The sequence below is a fragment of the Ammospiza caudacuta genome, chromosome 5 (genome assembly GCF_027887145.1).
Source record: "Ammospiza caudacuta isolate bAmmCau1 chromosome 5, bAmmCau1.pri, whole genome shotgun sequence".
In the NCBI taxonomy this organism is placed as follows: Eukaryota; Metazoa; Chordata; class Aves; order Passeriformes; family Passerellidae; genus Ammospiza; species Ammospiza caudacuta.
Genome location: NC_080597.1, coordinates 27995717 through 28021745, shown reverse-complemented (window position 1 = coordinate 28021745; position 26029 = coordinate 27995717). Strand labels below are relative to the sequence as shown.

At 48.8% G+C, this 26029-nt stretch overlaps 1 protein-coding gene across 3 annotated transcripts; it reads left to right on the top strand.

Moving 5' to 3' along the window:
• The first annotated feature begins 1435 nt into the window (after window positions 1–1435).
• On the top strand, window positions 1436–24925 carry CSNK1E (casein kinase 1 epsilon). Of its 3 annotated transcripts, none has more exons than XM_058806149.1 (11): window positions 1436–1668; window positions 5721–5808; window positions 12106–12216; window positions 12381–12529; window positions 13219–13447; window positions 19691–19861; window positions 21349–21497; window positions 22008–22200; window positions 22304–22443; window positions 22824–22889; window positions 23560–24925. In XM_058806149.1, exons 2-10 carry the CDS (start codon window positions 5733–5735, stop codon window positions 22854–22856), a joined length of 1251 nt encoding a protein of 416 aa, XP_058662132.1. In that variant the 5' UTR covers window positions 1436–1668; window positions 5721–5732; the 3' UTR covers window positions 22857–22889; window positions 23560–24925. The 3 variants fall into 3 exon arrangements, with proteins under 3 accessions (XP_058662132.1, XP_058662133.1, XP_058662131.1); XM_058806150.1 differs by having other exon boundaries at window positions 23537–24925; XM_058806148.1 differs by having other exon boundaries at window positions 23431–24925.
• Window positions 24926–26029: the final 1104 nt, after the last annotated feature.

Genomic DNA, 26029 nt, shown 5'->3' with positions numbered 1-26029 from the left:
GGCTTTGGCAAATCCCTTCTCCGCTGATGTGCAGCCACCCAGGGAAGGAGAGCAACCCCCAGCTGGATCCAGCAGTGGCTGCATGCTATTACCTGCCTTCCCATCTGCTCACTGTTACATAAGCTGTGAAAAAACAGAGGCTCAATGGAGCATGTGTAAGGAAATGTCATTACTACGAAAAACTCAATTAAATTTTAAATTCTCCAAGTGCAGGCAAAGCTCTGTAATAAAGCAGGCCCAGCAGTGGGAGAGGGAAGAAGTACTGGTTCCCAAAGACTTGCATAAAAGAGGAACAATTCCCAGGTCTCAGTGGACTGTCAAGTCAGCACAGGCACCGGCTGGCAGTGGCACTCAGAAGGCTGCAGCCCCCCATCTTAGTACAACTTGAAGCAATGACTGCTCTCTGCAGCACACAGTGTCAGCACGGCTGCAGCCTGGGCCTCTGGGTGCCGACAGCCTGTGCTTGCATCCTGTATTTGGAAGGTGACATCAGGGGCCTGGCTTAGAAGCACCTAAGGGCTCATCTGGTGTGGGGGCTCCTGAGCCCTTCCCCATCACACTTATCTCCAGCTGCAGACACTGGGTTCTTGATTTTGGGATGCCTGTGCCAGAGCAGCTCCTGGACCCTGGTGAAGCATCCTGGTGCCTCCAAAGCTGGGCAGCATCTGGCTCTTGCTCCACAGGACCCTCTGTCCCTTCCAGCTCACACTGCACTGGCCCCCAGCCTTTCCTGCAGTCCTGCTCCCAGAGCTCTCCACTGGCTCCTTTGCACATCCAGCCCCCATCTCCCAGAAGCCCCCACATAGTTCTCCACCCCAGGCTCTGCTCCTGTAGCCCCATATAGGCTGCTCCCGCTGACTCAGCTGGCTTTTGGAGGTGCTCTGGGACTTGCTGTGCCCACCTGGCCCGCAAACACCCCAGAGTCTGGGGGATAATCCCACCTTTGCACCCATCTGTTGGTGGGTGTGCTGTGGACCTCTGTGTGTCCACATTAGGGTTTATGTGCGTGCTTCGTTACTTGTGCGGATTTGGAGGTGCTTCACCCAAAGGGCATCCCCACTCCTGAGGGGCGTGGGGCTGAGGAGCCCTGAACACAGTGTGGGGCCTTCCCGACGGACCCCCGCTCGGCATCCGCTGCCGGCGCGATGGGGCCCAGCACCCTCGTGTGATCGTCCCCATGCGGGGCCACCCTGCGGCGGGGGGCTGCCATCGGTGGGCTGTGCTCCATTATGAGCAGAAATCTTTAGGGGGGTCGCGGCCCCCAAAACCGAGCCCGTGTGCACCTGCCCCGCTCGCCAGAGCTGAGGGACGGCGGCGGGGAAGGCGTCGGGAGCGGCGGCGGTTGCGCCTTTAACGGCGGGCGGAGGAGGAGGCGGAGGAGGAGGAGGGCCGGGGCTGCGCCGGGTGACATCAGTGGGTTTGGCTCCGGGGCTCAATGGAAACTGGGTGAGCGCCGGGCTGTGCCGAGCACACGCCGGCTGGAGGGGACGGCGAGCGGGCGGGAGGCGGCAGGCAGCGCCGCGCCGCGCCGAGCCGAGCGAAGGAGGGACGCGCCGGGCACGGCCGCCACCAGCCCTCCCCAATCCTCCGTCATCCTCCCCGCCGCGGCCGCCTGGCCCCCTGACAGCCGGCGGAGCAGCATCCCCACACGGCCCCCTTCCCGTCAGGGTGGGTATGGGGGGCGCCTGCCCGCATCTTGGGGCGCAAACCCCGGGGGAAAGGCGGCCCCTCCGGCTCTTTGTGTGCGCGGAGGGAGGGGGAGGGGGCGGGGGAGGGGAGGGCAGGGCGCGATGCGCCGGGCCGGGGGGGCGCGGGGGACAAAAACCCCTTTGTGGGGGCACGGCGAGGGGGTCGCCCCCTCCGCCACCGGCAGATTTTTTGGGGGGGGGGTTCCCCTTTCTCCCCTTTCTCTGCCTGCCGGGGCCCTGCTTGGCTGCTGGCGGGGCCGGGCGGGGAAGGGGGTGCCGTGTGCTCTCAGCGGGGGTCTGCGGGGCTCCGGTGGGGGGCCGCCCCCCGGGGGATCGAGCCCCCCACTCCTTCCGTTCGCTGATGCTCCTGGCCTCCCTCCCCGGCCCCCGTCACCGCCTCTTTCGGGGGAGAAGCGGTGTCTGCGTTTGGGGGGACTGTGGGGTCGATGTTTCCTCTTGTGGGGGGCGGTAGGGGCGGGGGTCAATGGCCGAGGCCGGGTGCGAGTGGGGGGACGAGGAGAAGTTCAGCGCCGTTCCCGGGGGTGGCAGCTTTTTGTTACCTACCCGGAAAAATAACAGCTCGGGTACGGCTGTCTTCGAGTAGTGTTTGCCTGTAGGGGGTGGGGGTGTAAGGGACACATTTATTATTATATTTTATGGTGTGTGTCCCCCCTTTCCTGTTTTCCTGTTGTGGCTATTTCTTCTTCAAATGTAGTTCAAATGCTCTGTGCTTGGGGTTTCTTTTCTCCCCCCATCTTACATAGCTGGTCTCCTTTCTGTAAGTGTCTAAGGGTCTGGAGGGGATTGGTGTTTTGCATTTCAATCAAAATGTATTTTTTTCTCGTTTTTCCTTCACATTTTAAAGCCAGTTCAAATTACTGTTTTCCCAGCCTATCCTTTTTCCCCTTCAAACAACACCCCCCCCCCCCCCCAAAAAAAAAAAAAAAAAAGCCGCGTAAAGCCTTAATGTTGGTCTATGGGTAAAGCAGCCCCCACTCCCTACACTTCCACTGAAAGCCGGAGCAGTGCTGGGATCGGCAGCCTCCATTATGGAGCCGAGGGTTTGGTTGTTTGGTTTTGTATGGCTTTTGCTAGACAGGGCATCTTTTCATTCCCGACCCCCTCGGGTGGGACAGAGGTGTCCCTCCTGTCCCCCAGCCCCTCTTGATGGTTCCCCCCCCCACCCCCGATGGTCCCTGCATCGTTGGTCGCCATCGTTGCTGGCACAGCAATGTGATATCAACTCTTATCGTGTGTTTATATAATGGCCTTTGTGCCTGTACGTGGGTATTTTATATTATATAAAAAGGGCTGGTGCAAAATGGTGTGTGTGGGGAAGCAGTGCTGGCGGCTGGATAGTATTATTATTTTTTTGAGGCTGTGTAGTATTGGATATTCACGTAGGCAAACGCTCATGCAGAGCACACTCTCGCTCTGAGGTTGTATGTGTGTTAATCCCTTATGGAAAACTAAATGGTTTAACTAAATGATTGCCCTGCAGCCCCTGGGAATGCTGCCTTGGCTGTAGAGTGCAGGAAAGGTGGCAGAGCTGGGGGGGGGTTAAGGCTGGAGAAGGGGGGGTGGGAAGGAGGGATGGCTTTTTAAATATAACATGTATAAATAATACATAGAGGGGTGATACGGATTTCACGTATAAGAATATATATTTTGTGGGTACAATTTTTTTCCTTGTAACAGTAGACCTGAGGATGAGAAGATAAAGGGCGGAAGCTGTAGATGGTGGTGGGGGTACATGTGTGAAATAGAAGCAAATGGGATAATGTTTGAACTCCTGGACCAGTTGTTGAGGGGGTGGGATGTGTGTGTCCTGCCCTCTTACCAGGAATCCTGGCTCTTGCTCTCTGGCTCTCCTCAGCCCAGGTTTTCTACTCACACTTGTGTATGTGTGTGTGTTGGGGGGGAGATAAGGCAAAATGACAGCTGTGCGAGACCATGATTTTTTTTTACTCCATTATCCTGCTTCCCGATTCCACCCCCGCGCCCCGGAGCATTTTTTAGATTCCCCTTTGGAGCCTGTTGCTTAATCAGCTACAAGGGCTACTGCGTCCTTGTGTGAGAATCCCTTCTTAACCTGGCTCCTGCCTGTCCCAGAAGGGTGGGTCTGAATTTAGGTTTGGGACTGTGGTGTTGCAGAGCAGTACCTGCTGCGTCCCAGTGCACCACAGACCCCCCGGGACCTCTTGCCCAGTCTCTGCTCGGCTGTGCTCACCCCAGCTGGGAATTGGACTCAAGTGGAGGTGTTTGGGGTTCCCAGGCCTGGGTAAACACTCCATGAAGGAAGGAGGATGGAGAGCTGTCTTCTTGACAGTGGTGTGACGGGTTCCCGGGGACACAGACCTTTGATCGTTTATTGGAGTAGGAGTGTCAGCAAGTCAGATGTATGTTAATGTGGTTATACAGAACAGCAGGCAGCGGATAAAAATCATGTCTGTTTGCTGAGCCCTCACCCAGGTACGCCTGCCTCCTGGTTCAGTTCCCAAGGCTCTGCCTACATTCCTGGTAGTAAGAAAGTCAGAAATAGCCACAGGGTTTTGTAGACTTCGGATGCCCAGAAACCCACATGCATAAGCAAATGCTAGGTGAGGGGACTCCACCTCTGAGTGTTTTGTGTGTGGTTTCTGGTGACTGGAGCTCTGCTTTCAGGGTTCACAATGTCCCCTGAATGCCTTGATAGGATTATTTCCCTGTACATCTCCGCTGCCCGTCCATTCTTCTTTCTGTAATCCCATCTCCTGGGGCAGCTCTGGGTTTATAGTATGCTCAGAATCCTGTGTCTGGGATTATTTTTTTGTACTTCTGCCTCACAAGGCCATTTCTCCTTTATTTCCTTCAGTGATGCTTCCTTCCCACCAAGCTCCAGCAAGGGAAAGTTCCTCGCTCCCACTTGTGAAAACATGAATCATTCCTCACCTTTCCTGTCCCCAACAGGCTCTGTGTCTGCATTTTGTACGCTAATAATGTGGCATTGCATAAATTAGGACTGTGGCAAATCCCTCTAAAAGGAGACACATTGTCTGTCTCAGGAAGAGATGTGGTTCCTAGAATAAGTTGGTGGCCATAGAAGAGGCAAGGGAAAGGGGGCTGTTAAGATGGGAACTGCTGGAGCTGTGTTTGGCCAAGGTCTTTGCAGCAGAAGTTGAGGTTGGCAAAGAGAACAAAACACCGCGGCTCTGGTTCTTCCACCTAGTTGGTTTCCTGTGGAAGGTGAATAGGCTGAGCCTGGGCATGTTGATGTGGTATATCAGGTCAAAGGGTTAGCTAATCATCTCAAGTAAAGGGATGAGGAAAGGCCTGAACTGCTCAAAGCAAAAGGTAGGCAGGAGAGTTGGAGAGGCTCAGGTAGACCAAAGGAGGTGGTGATCACGTCAGCAGAAGTGTATGGAGATGTGCAAGGGGTGTTCCTAGCCAGGGTTCAGTTCAGCGAGACGTCTCCTCCCTGTCCCCTGTCCTGGCAGAGATGGAGTCGCTTTCTCCTGGCAGTCTGTCTGTCCCTCACAGCCCTCGGGTCCTGTGCTTCACCACCACCACCACCGAGGTGTTGGAGTAGGGCTGGGTGAGAGGGAAACTCCTCACAGGGTTTATTATGCCTGACACTTCTGTGTCCCACAAGGTACTTGTGTCCCAGTGCCAGGTACTGTAAGGTACAAGAAGCAGTACCTCTTTGCAGTAGTGTGATCATGCAGTGAAACCTTCTTAGAAGGGCTTTCCTGAACCCCTTCCTAGTCTCTGAGCAAAAAGGTGGGGAAGAGGTTCAATCATGCTTCACTCTAATAGTGGGAACATGGGAAAAATATGCTTGAGGGTGTTTTGTTCCTGCAGTGTTTCTTGCTCGTGTTGTCCCTGGAAGTTCAGGAGATGAGGAGAGGTGATAGAAGCCATGTAAAAAGTGAAGTATTTAAAGATTTAAACTACTCAGCCTCTGGGTGAAGTGGGGAGGTCTCTTCTGCAGTGTTACATGATTCACTTCCTGTTTCTGCTCTGACAGTGCTCTTTCTGTGCCTCTTTTCTTAGCACGACTGAACCATGGAGCTTCGAGTGGGAAACAAATATCGGCTGGGCAGAAAGATTGGCAGTGGTTCGTTTGGAGACATTTACCTAGGTGAGTGTGAGAGTCTGTCTCAAGGTTGGTTTTCTCAATTGCATCATTGTTTTGGGGTTGTTTTTCTTGCCTGTTGCTCTTTGTGGGCACCATGTAAGGTTGGAAGGGGTGAAGAAGAGAAAAAACTGATGGAATACTGCAGGTGGCTGCTGGTCTTCTCATGGCAAAGAAAGGGGGATGAGCTCAGCTTTGCCTTACCACATACTGAAGACACAGTGGTGGTTGATCAGACTGCTTTAGATTTGGACTGTTTGGGGCATATTTGTCATACGCCCTATTCCAGCGTTCTCACTTCCCTTTCTTGAGCTTGGGTGTGTGTGGGTTTAAACTCTGTTCACAGAGCGTGTGGTGGAAAGGGAGGACATAGCTATTCCTTCAAGGATAGAAGGAATACAGTTTTGGGAAGACTGGTAGTGGAAGAGGTGGTCCAGGACCTGTAAGAGAATGGTCTGAGACGGGAGGTGTAAAACAGGTCAGGGAGCCTGGAAGTCCCAGGGCTCAGATCTGTTAGATCTGTAATGGGATTTAGAATTAATGTCTGGAATGACCTGAGCTGGAAGCTCAGTGGACAGAGCCCATGAGGTGCTGGGTTTCCTGTTACCACAGCAGATCACTTGGGTAGTTCTCCCAAGCCAGTGTGCTGATGTGTAGATATATTCCCTGATGCTTGCCTGCTCATGTTTTCATTGGCTCAAACCGTGTGGGGCCAGAGTGGCAAGACTACCCAGCGGCCTGCCCGGTCCCTCCATGAGGGCTGGCGTTACCTGTCTCTGGTTCTCACCACTACTGTTGTGCTGTGCTCCTGAAGGCCAGCAGAAGGGCTGCCCTCTGCTTTGGTGTCTGCACCCTTTGGGTACTTGCAGGTGGTCATCATGTGCTCCTTGGCTATTAATTTGTTCAGTTGAATTGTATTTTGCTTCCCAGTACATCCACCACTGCTCACTTTTGCTGGTCCTTCAATTTTTTCTAGTTTCTTCATCTGCTGGCAGCTTGGAGCCAACACTGCTTTTGAGGTGTGGCATTTCCAATGCCTGGCAGTGGAGGACTACCCTCGAGTGATCTGTAATGTGATGCCTCTGCATTGGCTGCTTTGGGTCTCCTTGGCTTTCCCCATCACCAGCACTATCAGGTTTCAGAATTGGCCTTAATGCACTGTCAGCTGTATCATAGGAGACCTCTTCTAGGATCTCCAACATCTTCCCATCCCTCCCCAAATCCCTTTCGTTGAATACCTCTAGTTCAGATTACGTTTTCCTGTGATTGTAAATCACCGTCTATTTTCAACCTCTGGTTTTTGTCTCCAGTTCCCTCTTGCTTTATTATTCTCTCTTGATTGGTGTTGGCAGCCCCTCTTGATTAAGTGTCCTGTGGGAATCATCAGTAATAGGCTTTGTTGCCACCTTTATCCAGAACATGAACAAAGATGATAAATAATGGATCTGGGATCCCAGTTCCGCCGTGTGCTGCCTTTACTGCAGCCTGTTCCTGTATGCTGCTCCTCTGTGGCCCTCCAACCAGTTAGTGTCTTGGGTGACAGTGCTTTTAATTCCCAGGTGCTAGGATTTAGGGATGATAGCTCAGACAGAGCATTTTTCACCTATGCTAGGGCTTGAAGCATTCCAGACCCTCTCTAGGATGGTGTAAATTGTCAGGATCTTGCTAAACATCTGGGGTACGTGTGGGGAGAGAAAGGAGGTACTGGATGGAAAGGCCTGATCCTGTATTGCTCTGTACCATGTAACAGGTCATCCACCTGTGCAAATCAGGTATGGAAAATGGCCCCTGGTGAGGGGGTTGTGCCTGCCTTGCCTGTCACCAACACAGGAAGCCCAGTGCCCCAGCGTGGTGAGCACAGCAGGATTCAACCAAGTTACTTGAATGCAGTATCAAAGCCCTTGTGATGTTCCTTGAGGTGCAAGCCAGCGTGTTTTGAAGCAGTGATAGCGAGACTTGGCGGAGCCTGGGTGACTCCCCAGCCTGGAGGGATTGGGCATGCAGTCTGTGGTGGTGAGTCTGGAGGACGCTGGGGCTTGTGCTGTGCTCTCACAGCCTGCTCTGCAGACAGGAGGACTCATTCACCAGTACTTCTCTCCTGCACCAGGCCCACCTCACAGCTTTCTCCTTTGATAATGGTGTGGACACACAGCAGGGCTTGTCTGTCTCTGAGGATTAGCAGGGGCTGTATGGTTTATCCTCAGCTTCTCTCTTTCAGGGTGTTATTGCCTTCACCTGCTCTGTAACCAGTGGGTGCTGAGTGCTGTCCTCTTTGGGATTTGTTTTAGGGTTTTTGTTTGTCAGAAGGAAACTTGGATTTTTACATGGGTAGACACAAAGGATGGACTGTGTTAATCCTTAGCTGGGTCTTGAAGCACATTCCTTCCATGCCCTACTTTGAGGGGTAGGTGTGCTAGGTGGTATATTCTCCCCCCATTGGTTTGAGAGGGTGGAAAATGGGATCAGGCTGCCCATGGGCCTTGGCTAGCCCATTTACCTCTAGAAATTCTCGTTGAGAAGAGCAAAACCCAGTTTGCAGAGGAATTGCCGAGAGCTTTGGGCTGCTGGAGGGGGGGACGTGCTTTGTCAGAGGTGCTGGCCAAGAGGCAGGGCAGGGTTGGTGGACATGTAGGAATCATTTGGCCGGGATGCACACTGGTGCTGGAGAGAAGCTGGGCAGACAAAGCATGCTGGGACCTGAGCTGGCTGGGGACAGTTCCTGGTGGCAGGCTCCTCCCTTGCTGGGAGGGGAGTGCCTTCCCTTTGTTTCCTGGCTTGTTAACTCTCTCTCGCCCTATCTGCCTTCATCCATCTGTTCCCAGCCCTCCATTCTTCCCTCGGCAGGCTGTGGAGAGGGGCACAGGCGGTGGGGAGTGCAGGGCCTCTGCCTGTTGCCCCCGATGCTCCGGGAGGGCAGTGTTTATTGTATCAGACATGCAGTCAGGATTCCACTCTGAAAAGATCCTGTTCAGCCGGTGACATCCTCTGTCCCCGGGGCCCCGTTTCAAAGAGCTTGTGATGAATGAGTTGAATTTGTGCAGCCCCCACAGCGGAGCGAGACTGGGGGAGGATGTTAGGAATTATCCCCCATCCTACAGTCAGTCTCTCGAGTGGCTGAAGCTAGCAGACTCTGCTGCATTTGTCTGAAACACGGTGCTTTCCAGCCTGTAAAGAGAGCACAGAACTGTTGCTTTTGTACTTGTATCTTTAAAAAAGATGGTGGTCGAAGCATGGAACAAAGGATCAGATAGACTCCTGCCCTTTAATTCCCTCCTTGCTAGTGGTGGTCTCGGTGGATCTCTAGCCAAGAAATGGTACAGGAAGCAACTTGTAGGTATGATGAGGTTTGGAGAGGGAACAAGCCTAAAGAGTTCAGACAGTGACCCTCTGAGCAAAGAATAGGTCAGATTGGTCCAGAGAAGGACCACAATAATGATTGGTGGGATGAAGCACCTCTATTGTGAGCAAAGTCTGAGAGAAGTGAGATTGTTCAGCCTTGGAGAAGAGAAGGCTTTGGGGTGACCTAATTCCAGCCTTCCCTCCCTGAAGGAAGCCTACAAGAAAGACTGGGAGAGACTTTTTGCAAGGGCACATAGTGATAGGACAAGGGGAATGAATTTAAACTGAAAAAGGTTTAGATAAGATATTAAAAAGAAATTCTTTGCTATGAGGGTGGCAAGAGACTGGAACAGTGTGGCTCCCCACAGAAGTTGTGGATGCCCCATCCCTAGAAGTGTTCAAGGCCTGACTGGATGGGGCTCTGAGAAATCTGGTCTAGTGAAAGGTGTCCCTCATGGCAGGGGTGTTGGAACTATGTGATCTTTAAGGTCCCTTCCAACCCAAACCATCCTCTACTTGTGCTCTTCTAGGCCACAGGGTTGTTTCTTCTCTCTCTAAGTAACAGCTGTGTTTGGGCTGTGAAGAGTGGGGCTGAAGGCCATCTGAGCATCTGAATTGCATCATCACATTTTGAGGAATCCGAGTCTTCTTGATGCCTACCCCTGCTTTCCCTTTTCCAGCTTTATGTGCCTCCCTACCTGCAGACAGCCCAGTCATGGATGCATCTCCATGTTTCTCAACACCCAGGGTAATATGGAGATGAAAACTTACTCATGTTTCCATTGTTCATGTTCTGGGAATCTGGTTCATTCAAAATGCTAATGCTGCAAAAAGCCAGAGAGACTCATCATTGCCTGTGTGTCAGTAAATGTCTTGGGAGAGGGAAAAATTTTCCTTGGGGAGCAGACAAGGGAGCTGCTTCAGAGGATTTGGAGGAAAGTCTTCACAAAGGCAGGGGAAAGAAACGAGGCAAGGAAGTGCTCTTATGTTTTTTGGATGTCCTGGGTGTTTCCATGCTGGATGAGGGCTGGTGGTTGAACACTAATTTAGAAAGTGGAAGGATACTAGTCCCTTTTCTTACTCTTTTCCTACTTGCACCTGCCTGGTGCTTTTAAGAAGGGTCCTCTGGTGGAGTGAAGGGAATGTATCAACTTGTTTTTCTGGCCACCACTTTTTAAGTGGAAAATGCCAGCATCTTTTCAAAAGTAAGCATTGGACAAATGTTTCTACCTCTCAGGATGGCTTTTCCACTTTCCCTTCTCCTGGATCCTGCTTTAAAATCTGTATTAAATTAATCGCATTGCTCCTCCTTCCCCTCCCTCAGAGCACCCTAAATAATTCCTCTCCCTCCTTAGTGTTTACAGCCTTCAAATATTTGTAGACTGTTGTCATGTCCCATTCTTCCTCCCCACCCTTCTTAGTTGTATCTCTTGTCTATGTTACATATTTAGCTCTTTTAATCTTCCTTAGTAAATCAATCCCTCTAGGCCCCGATCATTTTTGTTGCTCTCTTGCAAATTCCTAGCAGCTTGTCTGTCTCAAGCCAGCACTGCAGCATCTAGCTCATGTGTTTTTGCTAGCAGGCAGCTCTTGGCTAACTTTGTGTACAAGCCAGAACTCTTCAGCTAGAGATGGATCTCTTTTGGATCCATGGGGAGAAGCAATCCAGTTGTGTGAACACTTCCTTCTTTTCTTTGGTCCCTGGCTGTGTAGGCGGCGTGTGAAAGAGGATAAATGAAGAGATTTATCTGCAGCTTGTCCTTGTGGACTCTCAAAGTCTTATCACAGAGTTCAGGAGGCACAAATTAGCCAGACCTACCAAAACTAGCTATGGGATATCTGCAAAACCTCACCTTTGATTCCAGCTCATGTTTGGCACATGTGTTCTGGAGCAGTTTATTTTATGACAGTGTTCATAAGCTGCTTGTGATCAGGGCTGCTCTCTGATTTGTGTTTAAGTGCAATTTCTGATAGCTCAGATATGAGGAAGGGCTTGTCAGAGTGTGTGAAGCAGGCATGGCGGGGGAGGAGAAAAGCAAGTCTTGAGTGTCATTCCCGTGACCCGTGTACAGATATTCCCTCTTTCCATTTTAGGATGATGTGAAACATCTGGAATCCTTTCAGCTGGTACAAGAAAAGGAGCAGCCTGTTCCTTTTTAACAGTACACTTTGGGACCACAGTGCTGGCTTTTGCAGCTGGCAGCTCAGTTGTTTTCTGAGAGAAGCGTGTGGGGTGGTGCTTTAGTGTCATTGCAAAGTATCTAGCAATACCTTCAACAAAGGTGTCCAGGCAGCTTAGTTCAGGACTGGATTCACTTATTTTTTTCATGCTTCTAATTCGTGATATAGCAAATGCTTCTGTGTTGGCAAAAGATAAAGGTATTATTAAAACCCTCAGGAGAGGGAGAAGCTGGGGATTTAGAAATTGTCTGTATTGAGCAGGTCAGTGCTGTGGAGAAAACAGAGAGAGCTGGCATGTTAGTAATGTCTCCTCCTGAACTAATTGGTTGTGTTGAAATGATGTAACTGAGGTAACCAGTAATTTTTCTGGGGAAGAGATACTCCGTGTCGCTGCCTGAGGGCTGCTTGGGTTCAGGGGCTAGGTTTATGATCAGAGGGAGCTACAACTTCCACTCAGCTTAGGTACTGTTGATATGTGCAGATTGACCTTCCAAAGTCAGTCACTTTTTGAGATAACAAGGCAGTTCACGTGTAGGATTGTTGTTCTAAACTGACTTCAGGATCAGACCAGGTTTCCTGTTCATGTGCTTCTCTCTGGGCCTGCATTTACAAATGGCAGTGCTGGAAACCATATGAAGTTAAAGTGGCTGAATCTCATTTCTGTAATAGAGAATAAATTTCAGGGCAAATCTTAAGGTCTTGGCATCTTTACAGGCCTTGTTAAAAGTGTTTAACTTCAGTAGATGCTTGTGCAATCTTCATTTCACTCTCATTCCTATGCAGGAGCCAATATTGCGACTGGTGAAGAGGTGGCCATCAAACTGGAATGTGTCAAAACCAAGCATCCCCAGCTCCACATTGAAAGCAAGTTCTACAAGATGATGCAGGGAGGAGGTGAGATGGGAAGGAAAGGATGGGGCCGGGGGAGTGGTTGGAGAAGGAAATTATTCTGGAGGGCTTTAGAAAAGAAATGATTTGGTGTTACACATGAGCTTCTTAGCAGGGGATGCAACATCTATTCTCTCTGTTCCCTGGGCTAAATCTTTTTCTTTCCCCAGTGGGTATCCCCTCCATTAAGTGGTGTGGAGCAGAGGGGGACTACAATGTGATGGTGATGGAACTCTTGGGGCCCAGCCTGGAAGATCTCTTCAACTTCTGTTCCCGCAAATTTAGTCTCAAGACAGTTCTGCTGCTGGCAGACCAGATGGTAAGTTTCCTCTGAAGTATTTGTGCCTACTCTCCTTTTCCATGCCTTTTCCCCCCACACACTCCCTTCCCATCCCCTCTGCTTGAGAACTGCTGTATCTGAGGCTTTCTTCATTTAGCACAAGAGGCTGCCAGCTTTCTATTTCTTGATGAAGTTGGGGGCCTGGAACCTAGGCACTGGTGGCATTTCCTTATCTTCATCCCTCCTTCCTTTGCCTGCTGCTCGCCGCGTTAGTGTTGCCCACATAGATACCTTTGCCTGCCTGATGAATTCTTGGCACCTATGTTAATTCCACTGCTCATGCCCTGGGGTTCAAGACCCTTAGCTCTTCTGGACAGACCCATTCTGTTCCTGGACCAGCTAAGTTCAAAAGTTAGAGCTGTCAATGCTGAAGCTCAAAATTTTAGTCCCTGTAGACTTGCTTTCCATCTTTCCTTGTGATGTTCATGGTGACCTTCCCAGAGTGAGGACTGGGCTGGTGTGCAGAGTTAAATTCCACCTCCAGATCCTGCCGTGTCCAGAGGGTGCCATTTCCTTGGCTGTCATCACTGATACTCTATGCAAAATGTCCTTTTCTTGCTCTGATGGGCCAGTGTCTTGGACAGGGTACTATTTTTAACAGATGCAGTTAAAATAAGTTTCTTTCTTGCTTGTCTCGCTGTTTATTTATTTCTCTATCCCTCCTCCAGATCAGCCGTATTGAGTACATTCATTCCAAGAACTTCATCCATCGGGATGTGAAGCCAGACAACTTCCTTATGGGCCTTGGCAAAAAGGGCAACCTAGTATACATCATTGATTTTGGTTTGGCCAAGAAGTACCGGGATGCCCGGACCCACCAGCACATCCCTTATCGGGAAAACAAGAACCTGACTGGCACAGCCCGCTATGCCTCTATCAACACCCACCTGGGAATTGGTGAGCCTGCTTGCTGCTGCCTCTCTGGGGCTTTCCAGGGGAGGTGGTATGTCCCCAGAAGGAGGGGGTTGGGTTCTTTGCCTGACCCTGCTGCTGACCTGCCTTGAGAAGGTGGGCAAATAACTTAAATGCTACATTTGTTTTATTTCTGCTGCTGTGGTGGCGCTCTGAGTTCCTGAAGACAGAAATTGTCTGCGTTTGTGCACTGCTCAGTGCAGGGGACCCTGTTGAGCATCAAGGCTGTGACCTCCCTGACTCTGCTCCTACTAAATCTGCCTTTGCACAATTTTTGCAGGCTGATTAGATGTGTAAAGGAGACATTCACAAGCACTGAGCCTTTAGAAATATGTGCAGTTGAAACCTGTCTTTTTGACTCCTGAGTGCCTTCATTAGTGATTGTTCTGTAGCTGTCAGAGCTGGAAGATAGAGGCCCACTGCAATATGGTGTTACCCACCACTGAGGATGGGGATGTGCTGGAAATATACAGGAAGCTGAAATGAGGGGCAGCTTCCAGCTGCCTGAGCACCTCTGTTCTGTGATTGAGGCTTGGCTGTCACAGGCCTTCAGATTATACACATCTGTGAACTGCAGTGAGGCAACTTCAGGGAAGTAGGGTTCTCCCCTTAATGCATATGGTTAGTACAGAAGGGATGAAACTGGACTGGAAAAGAGTGCTGAGTGTTCAGCCAGGTCTTACACTGGTGATGACTATCATCCCAGGTTTTGTAAAGGCCTTGTGCAGGTTAGCACCCACCACACTTAAACCTCCTGAAGTCACCCAATCTCTTATCCTGGGAGTCAGCCCCTGGTGGCTCTGAGGACCTTATTTGAAAACCTCTTGCAGTTTTCTCTTCTATTCTCTGCCCAAAAACTTCTTTCCAGCACTTGACCTCCTTTCTCTGCTAAATTTAAGCTAAACTTTGTTCACAGTGTGAGGCTTCCTTAGTTACTGTTGGGTCCATTTGGAACAGGCTGACTTGGTTCTGCTATTGACTGGCAACTCTTAAGGAACAGAAACACAGAAGTTGTCTTGCCTGTTGGACCCAGGAAGTATCTGCTGTGCTTGCAGATTGTTTGTATCTCTGGGAGGCCCTTCTTCTCAAGTGTATAACCTAACCTGGGAATTTGAAAATCAGAGCAAGGCACTCAAACCTTTTAAACTAACAGCTTTCACAGGATTTCATGTCCTCATTCTTCCTGCATTCTCCCCTCTTGCAGATATTTCTCAGATATCTGAAGTCAATACTTGGCCTGCAGAAAATAAAGCAGTTTTTCCCACATTCTTCCTTGCTTAATACTATATAACTTTAGATGGAGAATGCTTTATTTAAATCAAAATGGGGAGTGTTGTATGTTGAGAGTGGGCTGTAATCTCCTGACCTCTTCCATTTTATAAAAATAGTTCTTGTAGAGCTTTCTGAGTTGGCCTTCTGTATTTTGGCTTGACCTGCATATATATAACTGACTCTCCATTGAATTCTCAGTCAAGATTTCCACAGCCATGGTAACTGCCACAAGGAGACATGCACAAAATAATTCTCACTACTATGTCTGTCGATTCTTTTGTGTGTGCCTGCTCTGCCTTGAACTGATCACGAGAGGCTAAATGTCTGCTTGTGGCTTTTGAACGACTTCATTATTCATTCCACCCCAACTTAGCCCTTTACTACTGCTGCTTGGCTTGTGTGTCAGGATGAGCAAACAATGTCTAAACAGTAATCCAAGGGCAAATTGCATATGCCACAGGTCTGAGTGCAGCCACAGCTCTCTCTGTGCTCTTTGATTGGGGAGAGTCTGGGTGTGAGTTGCTCTGTGCAACAGGTCTCGGGTGTATTATCTCCACGTTGCTGATAGTTGCCCTGAACGGCATAAAGGTTACATGACTTGCCTGGAGGAAAGGGGGTGGGGGTGTTTGGGTTTCAGCTGGAGTTCCTGTTTCTCAAGACCTTGCCACAGGGTATATGACAGAGATATTTATGAGTTAGCAGCATTGCCATGGGAACTGTCACTCGGAATTTTTTGACTTTTCAGAGAGTAAATTCTCTGTCTTAATGTTAACGTTCATGTGGTCTAGGGAGAGAGAAGGAACCAGGTGCCGAGGTATTGGTGTGACAGGAATAGCAAATGAATAAATGCCTTTATTTGAATTTGCAAGCTAAGGGTTGGGAATTCCGATGTCTGGAGGAAACACATTCTTTTCCTGGAGTGACTGGGGAAAAAAGTAGGAGGCAAAACTGGGGAGGGTTCCACAGCTGGAGACTTGCCGTTGGGGGAGTCATTGGACTGCGCAGGCTTCAGTTCACGCATTCCAGTCAATTTTCACATGCTCGAGGGGTGAGAGTCCCTTGCACCCAGTGTAGCCTGTAATGTCTGAAATAGATGCCCGGGGTGCCCATGAGACAGTCCTGGGAGAAGTCTGATGGTCTTTGTCTGGGTGACTGAGGGGTGGGGGGGTCAGTGCCTTCCCAGATGAATGTTCTAGATGGTATCGGTGTAGGCTGTGCAGATCATAAGGCCTCCTGCTCATCCTGCCCTCTGTCACCCATTCCAGACTCTTGCGTGTTTTTAAAGGCTGTTGCCAGGCAGTGGGGAGAGAAAGGGGAACTCTAGTCCAGCATGTGCAAGATCAGAGCTGAGTATGTAATCAGGAAAACATTGCTTGCTTAAGCCTGCCTGCATCTGGGCTGGCTCCAGGGAAGGCAGCTGATTTCTAGGGAGTTCTGCATGGGAGCAGCATCACTTCGGTAGGATCAGAGTGGAGGAAAACACTCTTTGGACAGGGGGACCAGGAGACAGTTTAGGCTGCAGAGAAACACGTTTTGTCATGAGCTTTGTGTCCAAGGCAACCAGTCCTCAGTCTTCAGTCTTTGCCCAAGCATGTCTTGTCCTGTCCTGCCACTCACCCCTGACTTGGCTTCTGAGGACCCTGCTTTGGGAAGGGAGTGAAGGTATGGGCTGGCTGGGAGCCTCGCTGGGGGTGGGAGGAAACTGTGGGTTGGGTTTGGGAGGTCATGCTGGGTTGTGTGGGAAGGCGACCTTGTGTTTTCTATTGGAAGGGCTTTTGGAAAGGAGGATGGATGTCTTAAGGAAAAGACATTTTTCATAAAATTGGTTTTCAAAAAAAACCCCCATTGTAGGAGAGCTGAGATAAAACTGAGAGAGGAAGTATAGTGTGGTATCACAGGCTGTGACTATAATCCTGCTTCTGGACTGACTTGCTCAGCGGATGCATTCACGTCACTTGTATTTTTCTTTCTCTTTTCAAACTCGACGGTGAGATCTTACTTTTTTCCTGCTGCCCAGAGACGCTGTGAGAGTTAGTCGCTGTCAGGTTTCTAAAAGTGGAAAGTAGTAACACTAAATAATGTTTCATTGGTGTGTAGAGGTAAAGTTTTATTTCTTGCTCTTTGCTGTTTAATGTTATCTAGTATCCTCACCCTGCAAAAGTAATTAAATTTTGGGAGGTGTGTAATAGTAACTGAAGATGAAACAAAGAAACGGGAAGTAGGAACTGTTGTCCTTTACCCTCCTCAAGGTTTAATTCAGGATCTGGTGCATAGGGTTACAGGAAATAGAATGCTACAATATTTTGAGGTAACTGCCCAACTGTGACCCCTCCTCTTGGTAGTTGAGGTTCATCACAGGTGTGAGTCTCGCTGAAGTTGTGTGAGTGGGCTGCAGTGACCACACGTACGTGAGGTGCTAAACATCGGGAGTGCAGGGCAGTCAAACGCTTATCATTCAGCATTTTAATAATTAGGTGTTGTGCTTGCAGTTGTTTTTCCTTGATCATATTGCTGTGTTAAGACACAGCTAAGGTGTGCTTGCATGCGCCTAATGGATACTAGTTAGCTTCCCAATTTGGTTTTTAACCCCTCTCATTGCCTTCAGTGAGGGCTCATAGCATCCTGCACTGACTTCAGGCTCCCTAATCTCAAGTCTCTAATTCTGGCCTTCCCTAAAGTGCTAGGACTGTGACCAGACATCTGTTTGCAGAATGTAGCCTATTCTGGATGGCATTGGTGGCTGTGCTCAAAAGTGCTGTGCTTCACACAAGTGGAGGTGTGTTATTCAGCCTGCCCTAAGCAGTTTGGAGTTCAAGCAGGATTTTGGAGGCGACATCCTGATTTATTCCTGAAAGGCTGATTTGCTTGTTCAGTAGGTTTCTCTGGTTCCTGCCCTGCCTTTCCCTACTCCTCTGAGGGGAACCACCATGCTCTAGTCAAGAGGCCACAGTTAGAAGTGATAAAACTACAGCATGGATAAGTCAAGGGCTGGCAAGACTGCAGGACTGAGGTTATCCTTGTCTCCTGTGCTTTCAAGCCCTGGGTGTGTGTTCTGACTCCATTTCCACATGCCTCCTGTCTAAGGATGTAGGTCATTAGCCAATATTGTTTAGTTTTGTTTATTTGATATGCATGGTGAGTAATCGCAGCCCTCTGAGAGTACACGTATCCCAACCTTAGGCTAAATGCAAAACTGGGTTTCTTTTCTCTGTTCCTGTCATAGCATCTAAGTATCTCCCAGACAGTCATGTAATTATCTTTGGCAGTAGCCTGATAAGATTAGGAAGTATTAGCCCCTTTAAAGTGGGCAACTTGAGACAGTAAGTTAGTGAGGTCAAAAAATGCTGTAATTTCTGCATGCTCAAAGTAAGACACTTTGGGAATCTGCAGGGCTGCTTTCTCCTCTCCTGTCTGGGAATGTAGCATTTTTGTGGTGTTTCATGTGCTTTGACCCAAATGATCTCTCCTATCAGTTATGGAGTGATGAGACCCTCTTGTCCTTCTGCAACCACAGTACTTTTTTCCCCCTCAACAGTTTTAACTTGCCCAGCCCTGAGTTCTCAAAACAACTAGGAGGTTGTGAGAGAGATTCACAAGGAAGAAGGAGCCTTGTGACCCACAGCTTGTGTTGTTACATGAGGATATGTGTATCTGTGACCTGCTACAGCTACTCTTTTGTCATGATTCAGCTCAGCTAACAGAAAAAAGGGATAGCTTAGTGACCTACTGGCCTTTGAATGGGGCAGGTGGTAGCACATATCTGATACTGACAGCTCACAGACTGGTATATAATCTGCAACATCTTCCAGGATGTAGCACTGAATCCAGCAAAATGTGCTGTAGTAAATGAATCTAATAGATGGAGCTCTTTAGTCTTTCCTCTATCCCTGTGCTCTCCCTTAAGCGATATTTTGCCTGCTTGTTATCTGTGTCAGTTGTTCTTCTGGAGATGTAAAGTACTTTCTCCAAAGTGTTTATTTTATTTGGGAGGGAAACAAGAACAAGACAATCTTGGCAAGATTTATAGATGAATGTTGGAGGAGTTGGGAGGAGTTAACCAGGCAATATTTGCAGTTGTTGAGATTCTGCATCAAATCCTTCTTGAGCTAGCTTTAAACTTTAAAATGGCTTGGCTATTCCAGAGAACAAGGTCAATGTGAAATTTGGGTTTTTTTTTGTGAGCCAGTTTCTTTTGTTTTATAAGTAAGCATCTAAATATAGGTCCTTCCAATGGCATCTTATGAGCAACCCTTGGTCTAAGTAGAGTTGGTAGTGATGCCAATTACACAGTCATTCCTCATTTGGAGGGGAATTTTTTCTTCAAAGTGTGCCCCGTTCCTCCACAGCTTGAAAAATGTCACCAAGCTGGAAAGACATCTTTGCACATTACATGTTAGGCTTCTACTATCAACAAAGTTGTTTACTACAAGAAGGGGTCCCTAGTTCCTTGTTTCTGCCCTGCTTAAACACTATCAGCAGTTTAATTAGAAGATGTGTTTGAAAGGGCTGTGTTGGACTTAGCTCTGTTAGCTTTGTCTATCTGTGACTACCTCTGTCATGACTAATCCCTGGACTGAAGAATCATTCTGGGTGGGGAAGTGTAGGTGCCCTTCCTCTGGGACTGGGAAGAGCAAAGTAGGCAGGGTTGTTGCAGCAGTTCTTGAGATGTGAAATTCTTGTGTCCATTAGGGCTTGTCCAAGTGAGGAGGTAGTCAGAGTCATTAGTTATGAAGTGGGTTGGGCTTTATGGGGAGAGGAGCACCTTAACTCTTGTAGTATGACCATCATCACAGGAATTTGCTATGGAATGTCTTCTACAAGTTTGTCTATCTATAGAAATCTACCAGAAAAGTGAGAGGGTTGGTTGTTCCGTTCAGTGTTCGCCTCCAGAGTTATGTGATTGCTAAAGCAGTTTTGTTTGCTGCTCACTCCTTGTCCCTTTGTAACTTCTCACAGAACAAAGTCGCCGTGATGACCTGGAGAGCCTGGGGTATGTGCTCATGTATTTCAACCTGGGCTCGCTGCCCTGGCAGGGCCTCAAGGCTGCCACCAAGCGCCAAAAGTACGAGAGGATCAGCGAGAAAAAGATGTCAACGCCCATCGAGGTGCTCTGCAAAGGGTACCCTTGTAAGTGCTCTCATCTTGATGGCTGTCTTGTCTGCTGCTTGGCTTGTTCACCTGCTGAAATCCCCTGGAATCCTGAATCCTAAAGAGCTGTGCCAATACCCCGGACCAGGATGTGCTGCTGACGTGGGTGATGAGAAGGATAATGGAGTGGTTGTGGTACAGTTCAGGTTCAGAAGTGGGAAGTGTGTTTTTGTGGACAGCCAAACCTTACACTAGTAAGGGTGTGGGAGTGCTGAGAGGGGGGATCTTCAGGACCTGGTGAGCATTTTAAAGGAGGAGGGTAGGCATTGAGCTGAGAACATATGCTGCTGATGATGAATTTTTACTGTTTGATGGGGAGTCCCAGGAATAACCAGGCCATAAGGTGGCAAATGCAGTTCTTTGTAAGTAAACATGGAGTAATGTATGTGAGAACAGAGAGAAGTCTTGGTCCTCAGGTCACATGCACAATAGTAGGCTCTGGCTGACCAGTGCCACTCACCAATGAGCTGTTCTGTGAAAACATCAGCTTTGTGCTCCGTGGCTGCTGAGGAAAGGGAGCATTAGGAATTACTAGGCAAGGATCCCAAACAGTGTGCATAAACCCATGGCCCACTTGCTCCTTGCATGCACTGTATAGGTCTGGTCCATCCCACTGTTTCACAAAGAATATGGTGTAACTGAGGAAAGGGCCAAAAGCATGACCAGAGGTGAGTTGATTTCTGTCCAAGTAATGAGTCTGCTGGAAAAAGAGGTGGATAGAGAGATGATAGAAGTCTACTCTCTGGCTATGCCTACAGAAGTTTGGATGGGAGCTGATTATTTGGTAGCCCCAGTTTTTGTATTGGAAGAGAAACAATGCTGGTTTCCGCCCACTTTAAAACAAAAGTATGTGGTTCTTCAAACAGCCAGTGTGGAGTCCTGTGGAACTCCTTCCCAGAAGACGTTGTGGATACTTAAATCTTGCAGGAGTTGGAGGAGAGACAGGACAAGTATGTGGAAGAGAGATCGTGTGAGGATTACTAAAGAGTTAGGAACTACATCCAGATCAGGAGGTTCCTGGAGCTGAAAGTAGGTGATGGGCTAATGTCAGTAGAAGTGTCAGATGTGTCTGCCCTAATCTTTCTCCTCTCATCTACCTCTGACCACTGTTTACAGCAGGCTACTGAGCTAGGAGGACTTCTGTTCAGAGTTGAACTTCCCAAAACTCATCTCCAGCTCTTCTTTAGGCCTGCCTTCCTTCAGCAGGCACTGTGACTTGCTAGGTCTTGCTTGGAGAAGCCTACAGAGAGAGATGCATAACATTTTCTCTGGTAAAAAGAGAGATGGAGTCCTTTTGGTGGCCAAAGCAGTGCCAGCAGCAGGCTCAGTCTGTGTTACATAGCTTTGTGTTTGTGCTGTCCTGGTCCAGCAAGCCGCTGCCAAAGGGCTGCAGCACCTCCATGGTGGGAGCAGGGAGGTTGGATGGCAAACCCCAGCCATCAGCAGCTGTTCTCTGCTCTCTCCAGCTGAGTTCTCGACATACCTCAACTTCTGCCGTTCGCTGAGGTTTGATGATAAACCTGACTACTCGTACCTGCGGCAGCTCTTCCGCAACCTCTTCCACCGCCAAGGCTTCTCCTATGACTACGTCTTTGACTGGAACATGCTTAAATTTGTGAGTGTGTTTGGCAAAAGGGCTGGACCAGGGTTAATTTGTATCATGGAGATGGGGGAGGAAGGTTGGAAAATGCCTGCTGTCTGTGCTTAGCCCTGGTGAGCAGCCTGAGCAAAGGGACCAGGCAGAATGAAAAAGAGGCAGAGTTGTTTGGTGTATAACTAACTGGGGGCATAGTTACTGTGGTATTAGTGAGTGTGTCTGATGGAGCACTTGTGTCAGTAAATCTATAGCTAGAGGTAGGCAGAGATAATTTTTCAGCAGAGAGCTATATTTGTAGCTGGGACACAGATGTGGATTGTAATCACAGCTGTAGTTAATATGCTTTCTTATCTGGTTTCTTTTGGAATAGAATGAGGTCCTTTCTTGGTGCAATGGAAGGTGGTGGGGGGAGTTTTGGAGGTGGAGCTCCACTTCCTTGGCATGATGGAGCAATATGTTTTCTGTCTGGGCCTGCTGCTGTTTCTCCTGCCTGACAGCCATGTGTGGTGTGGGGGTTTCTCTACTCAGGGTGCAGCCCGGAACCCTGAGGATATGGATCGGGAGCGGCGAGAGCACGAGCGGGAGGAGAGGATGGGGCAGCTCCGAGGGTCAGCCACACGAGCACTGCCCCCTGGCCCACCTGCCGGAGCCACTGCCAACCGTCTCCGCAATGTCACCGAGCCCATGGCCTCCACCCCCACATCCCGAATCCAGCAGTCCGGTGAGGGGGTGGGAGAGCTGGGGAAGGGTGCCACCCCTGTTGTTGGCTGGAAACCAAAGCTATTGACTGATATTCTTGTCTCGACATTTCTCTGCCCCAACAGGCAACACGTCCCCCAGAGCAATCTCAAGAGTGGACAGGGAGCGGAAGGTCAGCATGAGGTTACACCGAGGAGCTCCTGCCAACGTCTCCTCATCTGACCTCACAGGGCGGCAAGAAGTGTCACGGATTTCAGCATCACAGGTGAGTTCCTGCTGCAGTGTTCCTGGCCTTGGCCTGGATGTCCCAGGTCTACAGGCCCCAGAGCAGTTTTTGCCCGATTTGCTGGAGCTGACATGAGCTGGAAGCTTCTGGTGTGGTGAGGGGAGTGGTACCAAGTTACACCCTTGCTCTTCTGTTATTTTCTGGAGGCCATGCTGAGTACTGCCATTTTAGCTCTCTGCTTTGCTTGGAGTAAGCCTTCATCTTGCTGTCTTCCAGACCACAGTGGTTTGGAGAAGCAAAACAGTAAACTCTTGAGAGGGAGGGTGTTCTGAGAGAAACAGGCAGCCTCTCTGTTTTGGTGCCTTTTTTGCTTTATTTTTCCTCTCCAGCCCTTAGCAACTCTTCCTTTTCTTTTGTAGACAAGTGTGCCATTTGATCACCTTGGGAAGTGAGGAGCAATTGCCACTGGACCAGTGTTTGCTTAGGTGAGCCTGTACTCATGCTTGGGAAACCCTGAGAGGGAATTGCTGGGAAAAAAAAAAAGCATTAAGTTAAGACTTTATGTTCTTATGGGGGATTGGTATATTTCCTTTCCTTTCACCTTACTTTGAGATGTCTTTTGGCTTCAGAGGGAAGAATAAGGTTGGCTGCCAAAACTTTGAGGGAACAGATTGTCTTAGGTGTAAAGGTAGCTTCCAGTTCTCCACAAGGATAGGAAGGGTGGAGAAGGTGCTGGGCTGCGGAGCCATTTCGTTGCTTCCTCATGAATGCTTTTCTGGCAGTGTGACAGTGTTGGGGTGGAGGGTGCTGAGCAGGTAATCAAGTGTGCAAGACTTTGTACAGCAACTGAGTGCCTCTTGTAGGGGAAATGACAGTAGATGGGTAAGGTAATGCTGAGGGGAGGCAGGAGTGTAGAAGAAAGGGCTGATTTGATTTGTTACACTCCAGCTGGCAATGGAAGTGCTGGGAAGAGCTTTTACTCCTAACATCTCTTGCCTTTTTCTCTCTTTTGAATTCTCTTTTTAGTGTCTTCACTGTATTTTTCTTTTAAAAAACAAAAAACCCAAAAAACAAACAAAAACCTTAAAAAAAAAAAAAAGACAAAAAAAAACCAAACAAAAAAACCCAACAGAATTTCTTTTTGCCAACGATGAGGAGTGGAGCTGTGCCCCCGCGCTGGTGTGAGCCGTTTGCAGAGGGCCGCCTGTCCCTGGCGTGAGCGCCTCCGAGGAGCTGCGACGACGTGGGAGCACCTGTGCTGCTCCCAGCCCATCCCGCTGCCCCCACTGGCTGCCCTCAGTTCCCTCTCCTGACTCTCTGCTCCTGGTTTTGAGTTCTCTCTCTTTTTTTTTTCCTTCTTCTTGGCTATCCTCTCCTGCTTTAATTTTTCTTTTTAATATTGTTTTCAAATCATATGGTTTTTAGCCGTATAAATTTAAACTTTGCTCTCCTTTTTTTCTGAGGGCAGGGGTTGGTGGTGGGTGGGTGAGGTATTTTTTTGGGTCTTTTTTGTTTTGTTCTTTTCAGGAGCCTTGTGTGCCAGGAGGGAATCAGATTCCAGCCACAATTGATGGTAGAAGTCTGATTTTTATTGTTATAACAGAATTTATTTTCTCAAGCATTAAACACATTTTAAGCTGTGAGGGGGAATTGTGGCAACAGCCTAATCATTGACTTGGGCTTCCTTACCTTGGGTGGCTTCTCTGCAGTTTCCTTTTTGGCTGTTGGGAGAAGTGCCAGCCTTCCCTGGTCCAAGTGGTCCTCACACACCGAGGGATCTCTTTGGAGAGGCACCTGGTCCCACAGAGGATGGGATTGTTGGAGCTGACATACAGGGAGAAATATACTTCTCATCCCTGCAGTGGGGTCTTTTTTTTTTTTTGTCTGGCTGTGCGTGTTTTTCTATTTTTATTTTTTAATTAAAACTTGTTTTAATTCCTGCGGAGAGAGTGTGGGACTTGAGGAGAAGAGAGGGGCGCACAGAAACTGTAGTTTGGAGTTTTTCGGAGCGATGGTTCTTGCTCTCTCCTCATGCAACCCCAAGTAAGATCCACCAATACATGCACAATCCCCTCCTGCCCTCTCCCACCTGTCTCCCCCCCCTTTCCCCCCCACTTTAGTTGTTTTTTTAATATAATTTAGGAATACTCAAGCTGCTTTGTGGCACTTGGGGCTTTGAAACACAATGATCACCACTGCGACCTATGGCCTGTAGCAGACACACTGTCACTGTAGTGTGGAGCCGATGGGTTGTTGGCAGGGCGGGGAGGGTGGGGTTAGTCTTTGTTTTGTTTGTTTTTACCCTTTCTATTTAACACTTTCTTTTTCCTCCCTGTTTTTTTCCTAATTTATTTACCCCTCTTACTGTCTCTCTCTTTTTTTTAATTAAAGAGCAAAACTTTTTATTACTTTGTAATTTAAAAAAACAAAAAAAAACCTGAAGAACTTTGGGGGGGATTTTGTACTTTTTTCCTGTGTAAATATTGGACTTTTTTGAGCTTTATCGTGGTTGTTAATTTGAAGTAATAAAGTAGAAAATGATAAAGTGATGCCAGCATCTGTCATTTCTTCCTTTAATGGCCCTGGCATCTTTGCTGGGAGTCGCATCTTACACACAGGAGGCATGGTCTTGCAGCTGAACCTGTTTCTGAATTCCAGGAACAAGTTTGATCAGAATTACTGGAAAAAAAAGGCACAGGACTGGAGCACCTAAAAATAAACCTGAACTGATCTCTGCAGTTGCAGCCTTGGAACAGGCGAGAGTTATGTGAAATCTGATTCAGGATCTCTTGGTTCCTGGATATGAGCCTCTGGCATCCCATGTGTCTGGCCTTGAGGAGGAGAAAGGGATGAACCTTTCCACGCTGTGGGCTCTGGGTGTGCGCTGGCTTCCATGGAGGTGGACCCTGGATTTTGTTGTTTTTGCTTTCTTCAAACCAAAGTCCTGAAGGAGAGGGGCGTGGAGCACTTGACAGCAGCACAGTGCCTGATGCAAACAGACTGAGCTCTCTGTGGAGTGGCACCTGCTGCTTTGGTGTCTGTGCTGGTGTGGTTTGTTTGGGTTTCTCCTCTTTTCCTTGTCTGACCAGTCTGGCAGTAAAATACTAAATTTTAATACTGATTTATTTCTAAATTGCTGCTCCTGTAGTTACACATCCCTGCATTATCCTGATGAGAGGCCTGTTTCTTACAGGCTCTGTCAAACCCTTGAAACTTATTCTTAGAAACACCTGCTGGGAATAACTGATGGATCTTGGTGAATTTGCAAATTCTTTCCAAGCCTGTTCTTTGCCAGCTGGCCAGGAAGAGCTATTCCTTTGTTTCCCTGCTGCATCGGTCTTCCAGCTCCAGGGATGAGTGTAGGAGGGATGGGAAGAGGAAAGTAGTTCCAGGGGTATGGGGTTTTCTGCTGTTACCTCTATCCTGCATTTGCCCTGCCTCCATTTTGAGTATGTTTTTGCTGGATCAGAATGCAACTGGACTTTTTCACTTGTAAATCCTGTTTTCTGTGGGAAAGGGGACGTTTCTTGTGTACAGGACAGCACTGCCCTCCCTGCAGCGTGGGGGAGGCAGCAGAGCCGTGATCTGGCAGGGTCTAGGAGCTGTGGGGATATTTGGGGCAGGA